Below are 8,162 nucleotides of genomic sequence, written 5' to 3'. Positions count from 1 at the left end.
GACTGCCAAAATGAATTAATTAAATACACCATTATACCAAAAAGAATAATGAAGTCCAGCAAAGCATTCATATTACTGAGATCCACCTACGCACTTTTGGCAAGTTTTTTTAACTACTGCCATATACTTTGTGGTACGGAAACAGTTCTGGTATGAAAACGTTCACCCTTTTCAGGACTACACTGCTTTAACTTTTCTTTTTTGTAAATTTTAAACATATTTAAGTATTTAACTTTATATGATTTTTTTCCTTTCAAATGAATGGAGAAGTCTTCAAACCTTCTTTAAACCCACCTTACTATGAAACTCAACTACTTCAGCACACTTTGAAGTAGTTAAGCGTAGTTAAGCAGACTGATTGCCTGGCATAGAAACATAGAGGCAGGTGTGTATCAATGTGTGTGTGTGTGTGTGTGTGTGTGTGTGTGTGTGTGTGTGTGTGTGTGTGTGTGTGTGTGTGTCAGAGGATTTGCTTAGAATTTATAGATTGACACTGAGCTTGTTTCATGTATTTTTCTCTCATTTATTCTCATTTATTTATTTATTTCAGCACTTCTTCATTTTGATGAGTTTCAGCTTCAAGTTTCTAATTCGGATGATTCTGACAAGAGGGTCACATCATGCAACTTCTCAAAGACACTGAAAAACACAGAGTGATGGTAACATCCTCACAGAGTGTCATATGAGGTAGGTCACAGTGCGACAGAGGAAATATATCATGTTCCAGCATTTTTAAGAAGAATGCAGCTAACACTTGGATAAATTTCCATTCTTTCCATATTATGTGAATTGATTTTGCTGTGTTGAGTAGTCAGATGAGTCAATCACACCACTTTAATGTGAAGACTAGCCTGGGTCCTGGTCCTGGGGATGCTGGGGCAACAAAAGCTGCAATGACACCTGCTATATAGGTTCAACCAGAAGTTCTCCAATCTGAAAGAAAGTTATGTGAATGTTATATGATCATGTTATATTATTATGATGAATGTGTTGTTATTGAAAATGCAAAAGCAGAAAGTTTATAAAGTCCAAACAGGAAAGACTGAAAATAAGAGAAAATCACAAACCTGAACATGAGGAGGGGCACTGAGGATGTACGTGACAGCACTGGCAATGTCTTTTGCTTCCAGAGACTGTTAGAGAAAGTGCTTTATGTATTTTTATCTGAATAATTATATTAACACTCCACAAACTGCAGGATTAATAATTTTACCTTGCGTGTAGCATATATGCCAGCCACTTGATCAGGATTGTTGCTGCTGGCCCGTGATATAAATTCTGTGGCCACTAAACCAGGAGAAATGCTCTGCAAAAAGACGTATTGATGAAGGAACTGTAGGATGTGCTGTGCATGTGTCTAACAGCAGCTTATACTGGTGTTCAAGGCACTTTTTCAGTTGGTTACAGTAAGTTTTAAAGCCTTACTGTGGCTCGGATATGGGTCTTTTCAGCACGCAGCTCCTGTCTCAAACCCTCAGTCAGAGCAGTTACAGCATACTTGCTGGCAGTGTAGAAATGTGCTTCAGCAACTGGAATGACTTTATGTCCACAGATGCTGCAACAAAAGATTTTTTACAAGCCATGAATAAACACATTAATTTTTAACTATTACTACTACTACGACTCCTTTTTTCCAGATTAACTACCCTAGTAAAGTCCTTAAAGGAAGATCTGTTATTTCCCTTCTTAAATCTTGTAATAATAACATGATAACAACAAAATTCTGATCTATAAACATTTTCCAAATTAGAAAAAAATTAACTGAATAAATAATGATTACTGCATTCCATTTGTTAACCCAAGGTTTGGGTAAATGAAGCATGGTTTCATGACTTCTTAAAGCTGTAATAGGCAACAAGACTTTGTTGTCACTGGACCAAATATATGTCATCCATCCATCCATCCATTCGCTTCCGCTTATCCTGGAGCCTATCCAAGCTGTCATAGGGCGAGAGGTGGGGTACACCCTGGACAGGTCGCCAGTCTATCGCAGGGCTAACACACAGAGACAGACAACCATTCGCGCTCACATTTATTCCCACATTCACAGATATGGGCAAATATATTGTAATTCTTACACTAATAAGTTGTAGTAGACTCCCACACCTCTGGGCTTTGCTTTCAGGTTTCAGAAAATCTAGCCTATGTTAGGAGACTTTGGTTTCTCACAGGTCTACATCAGTTCAGACCATGGGAGATGTATAAGAAAAGACGTACAAAGAGAAACAATATCAGTGGAGGAAATACAGAAAGACATGCCCAGGCCAGACAGATTTAAACATCGTTGTGTGTTGCATTATTTGGCTTGAATTCAACAGATAGTCATCTCTCTGCCAAAGAAACATGAGTATTGTTAATACCAACATCTTTGCTTTTCCTGTAAGCCAAATGTGTGCTTTGAAAAAGATCTGTCGAGTCATGTTGCTACAGGATGGTCGTAATCAGACTAAATGATGATTAGAATCATATTATGACATTTATGTGACATTTAAATCGACAGATTTCAAAGTTCTGTCATTTTCTATTAGCAAGTAAAACTGCACCTGTTTAGGTTTATGATGTGCCCATCATCCACGTTTCTCTCTTTCATTGACTGATAAGCTTCACGTGTGCAGATGCTCAGTGCAAGAACGTTCACCTGTAAGAAACCAAGCAGAGAAATAAACAACAAAGAAAATCAAAACTCTCCAAACAGCTTGTTTGACAGCTTGTTTTTTGTGCAGGGAGGAAAGAGATACATTTGTGTAATTCTTTAACTTTTTGAGTTTTGTCATATTGCACTTATTTTAACAAACTATATTGTTTTTCAGGATTGTAGGACAACAGTTTTGTAAGTCAGATGAGAGTCATGAGCTTGGTTTTATTAGACTTTGTGTTTTTATGCTGGATTATACTGGACGTTATGTACCCCATCTTTTTACAGTGAACTTTTACACAGAATGTGATTTACAGTGTGATTTAATGGATGACTTGGAAAACTGATTATACGGTTTAGTTACAGTAGAATAGACGTTTTATTCTCTGTGTCTTATATAACTGCCTGAAGCAGTTGAAATTTTTCTGCATGATAGTAATCTCAGTTCAGTTCTGTCCAACTTTCTGTTTCTGCCATGGACTAAACTGGAAATTTCCTGTTTTGGCTGTTTCTCCACTTTGGGGATAAATCAAGTACATGTTATTTTAAAAACTATGAATGAGTGAATTTAAAATTCATAATTAAATTTCACTTCAATGTTCCTCTTGGAAACCTGAATGTTTCTTTCAAACAAAACTGCAGATCAATGCAAGATAATTTTTTGTCTAACTTACATCAATGATGTTCTTCCAGCTGCTGGTTTTGCCATTTAGCAGCGACTCTAGATGATTTAAGCCAGCGTTGTTGATGCACACGTCCACGCCTTTGTGCTGCTCTTTGATCGCTGCAAACATGGCCAGAATCTCTTCCTCTTTGGTCAAGTCACACTTGAAAGGCACCAAAACACCAGGGTGACCGGCGCTCTGACATTCTGCTGCCAGTTTCTGAAACCAAAAAGGAAAAGATGACAGACGTTGAGCTTCTGACTCCACAATTTTGACTTAACAAAAAAAACAACAACTCTTGAACAGCTGCACACTATGAAAAATTGAGCTGCCAGATGTGTTTGAAAAGTTGTCCTTCCCTTGTAGTTTTTATTATAGTACCATAAGTGTTTTTTATTATTATTTTAGTCCTTAGCTTTAAAATTAATTAGTAATTTTAATTTCCTAAAAGAAAATCATGTCATTTCCATTACAGTTTATTGCAATAGCATAGCCGAAATCAAAATACTCGCGCGCAAGTGCGGCGGCAAATACCCGGTATGCCAGATAAGAGCATACCGGGTATTTGCCGACGCAGTCCAGCCCTGTATAGAGGTTAAATTACTCTATACATAAACTGAGTTTTCACTTCAAAACAAACCTGAATTTTCCCGACGTCCCTGGCACAGCCCACCACTTTCATACCGAGCCGGACCAGCTCTCCGGCTACAGCCGCCCCAATCCCGACCGAGGCTCCGGTCACCAGAGCCACTCTGCCCCGCCAGCGCTCCATCACAGCCCGGACACCGGTAACCTGCTACACACACGAAAGCGCCACAAATACGAAGTGAGAACGTGTTGGTGACGAAGCCCTCTCCTGTGTGAGCATTTGTACATACACCTGAGTCATGTCAGCCTGCCTTTGCTCCCAGCTTCAAATCTCCGCCCTCAGAGAGGCAGCCGGCCAATCCTGTTGTCAGGTTTATGAAAACAGTTTGAGATAACTTTACTCTTTGACACTTTACGTCACTATTGCTGGGATTTGTTTTAATGACACGCACAATAAAACGCCGATTTTAAGTGATCCAAAAAGTGCCACGTGAACACACTCCCGTTACTGCCTGTTACTAGGCAATTTGGGTTTATGGTTTGGTCAAACTCCAAGCGTGCATCCGCAGTATGAAAGGAATCATAGATTGACCAGGTTACATTTTCAGTAAGTTCAATTTTCAGTTTAAATTAAATTTTATCCATGTAGCACCAAATCACAACAACAGTTGTTTCAATGTCATTTATATTATTTAGGCACACATCTGAACTGGTCAGGCTCATGGATTAGAGTTTGGCTAAAGCAGGTCAGTTTACATATAAAATCCAAGGAATATCATGGTCATGATGATGCTCACAGTGTGACTCAGAGCAGGGAAATTTAAACTATGTAAGTCCTGTGATCTGGAGAAGATACAGTTATTATACTATATTTGAACACATCTGACTTTCTGCTCCTTACATTTTCAAAACGGCCTCATTACTTTAGAAAACTGTCCAGAATCATTTCAAGATGAATGATGACCTGTGTGAGTTGAAGGATTTTGGTATCATGAAAGGTTTAGATTGTGCTCGGAGTGGTACGGTTGTAAGCTATTCCTTTATTGATCAGAATCTCAAAGAATAGTATTTCATATTTCATTTGGCACATTTTATCCAAGATGCCCTGATGCACCTAGACTTATTATTTTGGGGGTTGAGATTCTTCAACCACATATTGTTTCTTAAGTCAAATATCCTTTAATCCAAAAGGAATAATGAAGTCCCGCAAAGCATTCATATTACTGAGATCCACCTACGCACTTTTGGCAAGTTTTTTTAAACTTAACTACCGCCATATACTTTATGGTACGGAAACAGTTCCGGTATGGAAACGTTCACCCTTTTCAGGATTACACTGCTTTAACTTTTCTTTTTTGTAAATTTTAAACATATTTAACTTTTTATGAATTCATTTTTTTCCTTTCAAATGAATGGAGAAGTCTTCAAACCTTCTTTAAACCCACCCTACTATAAAACTCAACTACTTCAGCACACTTTGAAGTAGTTATCAGAATCAGAATCAGAATACTTTATTGATCCCTGGGGGAAATTATTTTTCGTTACAGTGCTCCATTATAAACAAACATTAACAAAGACAGACAATACACTAACTAAGAATAGCACAATATATACAGGCATATATATACATAAAAGTCACTATTAATAAATAGCTGAAAAAGAACATGTGCAAGAAGGGTGTAGCTGTTGCAGTAAACAGTGTGTTAAGTGGATGAGTTATACAGGGAGATGGCCACAGGCAGGAATGATTTCCTGTGTCGTTCAGTGATGCTTTTCGGTAATCTCAGTCTCTCACTGAACGTGCTCCTGTGACTGACCAGCGTGTCATGGAGTGGGTGGGAGGTGTTATGCAACATTGTTTTTATCTTGGACAACATCCGCCTCTCCGACACCACCTTGAGGGAGTCCAGCTCCATGCCCACAACATTACTGGCCTTACGGATCAGTTTATCGAGTCTGTTGGCATCTGCGACCCTCAGCCTGCTCCCCCAGCATGCAACAGCATAGAGGATCGCACTGGCCACAACAGACTCGTAGAAAATCCTGAGCATTTTCTGGCAGATGTTGAAGGACCTCAGTCGCCTCAAAAAATAGAGTCGACTCTGGCCCTTTCTGTAAAGTGCTGTGGTGTTTGTAGCCCAGTCCAGTTTATTGTCAATGTGTACTCCAAGGTATTTATAGTCCTCCACAATGTCAACACTGACCCCTTGGATTGAAACAGGGGTCAAGTGTTTCCTGGTCTTCCTGAAGTCCACGATCAATTCCTTGGTCTTTGCCACGTTGAGCTGCAGATGATTCTGCTCACACCACGTGACAAAGGAGTCGACCACAGCCCGGTACTCCGTCTCATCATCCCTGCTGATGCATCCAACCACCGCGGAGTCATCAGAAAACTTCTGAAGATGGCAGGTCTCTGTGCAGTGGCTGAAGTCTGTGGTGTAGAGAGCAGTGATGGGAATAACGGCGTTACAAGTAATGGCGTTACTAATGGCGTTACTTTTTCAGTAACGAGTAATCTAACTAATTACTATTCCTATCGTTACAACGCCTTTACAGTTACTAACAAGAAAACGAGGTCCGTTACTATTTTTCAACAAACAGACGGTTGAAGCCGTGTTCAGCTTACCGCATCTTATATCAGTTGCACGGAAGTAGCTGTAAGTAATCTGGACGCTACAGCTTTAAGCAGCTCGCTCCCGCGGACGGTAATCACGATCACTGTCTAGCACAGACCTTCCCAAAGTGTGGGGCCCGCCCCCTAGGGGGGGCGCAGAGCCATTGCAGGGGGGGCGCGGCATGAAAGAGGGGGGGAACAAAACGCTTGGACACTGCTAGCACGGGGCAGCCACAGAAACGCAAAGCAGGAGATGAACCATCGCTGAATATGTTTCCAAACCGACTTCATTCTAAGCCAAAGACTAGAAAATATGGTGAAGCATATCTGCCCTTTGGTTTCACCTGCACAAGTGCTGAGGTAGGTCTCCCCTGCAGAATTGGTTTTCCCTGTGTCGGGAGCAGCGCTGGGCTCTCCAAATCATGGACAAACAGTATCCCACAGCTGTTTATGTTTTTGAACCCATTTTGCACAGAGAGACATTTTTTGAAAAATGTATTGATAGCAATGTTGAATATTATTACACATGAAAAAAAAACAACTACACGTAAAATAATTACACCGTGACGCCTCTGCCTTTCTAAATGGAGGGACAGTAACTGCGTGTGTATATGTAAGCCTGTAAAACCTGCAGATAAGATTAACAATATTTTGTCTCTATCTGCCATTCTGCAATTCATCTCATGTAAACAATAACGTGGCGCACAGCGTGACGTGAAAAAAGGCACATACCTTTGACATTGCGTGATGAACTCTGTATTCCTCTCCAGGCGTAGACGCAAAAAAGGAGTTCGGTGATTCGAAACGCCGTTTACGTGTGGACGAAACAGCTGCGTTTTCAAAAATCCCCTTGTAGGTGTGGATGTAGCGTGAAAGAGTTAGTAGTTTATTTTATTACTACCTGTAATTTATTGCAGATTACTTGTATTTGCTTAATTTTTTACTAAATGTTTGAGGTGTGAAATAAACCTCAATGGAGCAAAATATGGGTGTGTGTGGTTGGAGGATGTGTGCGCGCGTGTGCGTGCGCGCGTGCGGGGGTGGGGGGGCTGGGGGGGCGCGAACATTTTTCTTGTAAACAAAGGGGGGCCCAGCAAAAAAAAGTTTGGGAACCACTGGCACAACACCTGGAGCTAAGGGGGCAAAACAATCGCATGAGTGCTGCTGTTTGACTGAGGAAGAATAAAGTAGTCGTGGTAAGCCAATCACACGACCACTTAAAGACAAAGCAAGAAGGTGATATATACCAGTTTTTAAACTGTGTTGATGGGCCACATAAAACCAGAGTCATGATAAACAATATATACGCGGCGTTTTTTCCTCCTCATGTTTACAAAAATCTGCGTTTTCAAAAATACCCGGGTACGTGTGGACGTAGCTAGGGGTGGGTTTTTATAATCGATTTATCGATTAAAATCGATTCTGGCTTGGATAACGTGAAATCGATTCATTAAAATCCTGAATCGATTTTTTAATATAAATTTATTTTGCCCGAAATTCCAGAATCTCAGGTGAAACCTCACAAAATTTCAACAACCACCAAACAGCTAAGACAGTAAATGAGAGCAGACAGGCTTCTGCACAAAGACATAAACACACAGCGCGGACCCGCGGATCAGAATCAGTGAGATGTCGTCTATGGCAAGCCATTAGTGCCAAA

General features: G+C 40.4%; 1 protein-coding gene across 1 annotated transcript; it reads right to left on the bottom strand.

Moving 5' to 3' along the window:
* Positions 1 to 521: 521 nt before the first annotated feature.
* LOC134641210 (dehydrogenase/reductase SDR family member 11-like) lies at positions 522 to 4,257 on the bottom strand. Its single transcript, XM_063493498.1, has 8 exons — positions 4,179 to 4,257; positions 3,941 to 4,096; positions 3,310 to 3,519; positions 2,544 to 2,638; positions 1,426 to 1,555; positions 1,214 to 1,306; positions 1,068 to 1,133; positions 522 to 933 (listed from the first exon to the last, which is right to left on the bottom strand). The coding sequence occupies exons 2-8, from the start codon at positions 4,070 to 4,072 to the stop codon at positions 904 to 906; spliced, it is 756 nt and encodes a 251-aa protein (XP_063349568.1). The 5' UTR covers positions 4,073 to 4,096; positions 4,179 to 4,257; the 3' UTR covers positions 522 to 903.
* Between the last annotated feature and the right edge of the window lie 3,905 nt (positions 4,258 to 8,162).

Source organism: Pelmatolapia mariae, linkage group LG14 (genome assembly GCF_036321145.2).
Source record: "Pelmatolapia mariae isolate MD_Pm_ZW linkage group LG14, Pm_UMD_F_2, whole genome shotgun sequence".
Classification (NCBI taxonomy): Eukaryota; Metazoa; Chordata; class Actinopteri; order Cichliformes; family Cichlidae; genus Pelmatolapia; species Pelmatolapia mariae.
Note: the sequence above shows the minus strand (reverse complement) of the source record. Positions and strands in the feature narration are given on the sequence as shown.

What these genes read in the sequence shown, in the direction of transcription:
- LOC134641210 (XM_063493498.1), bottom strand. Translation starts at nt 4,072, where the DNA reads ATGGAGCGCTGGCGGGGCAGAGTGGCTCTGGTGACCGGAGCCTCGGTC. An exon ending in GGGACGTCGGGAAAATTCAG is followed by an intron (nt 3,520 to 3,940) that starts GTTTGTTTTGAA and finishes TTTTGGTTTCAG; the next exon opens with AAACTGGCAGCAGAATGTCA. An exon ending in GCTGGAAGAACATCATTGAT is followed by an intron (nt 2,639 to 3,309) that starts GTAAGTTAGACA and finishes GGTTTCTTACAG; the next exon opens with GTGAACGTTCTTGCACTGAG.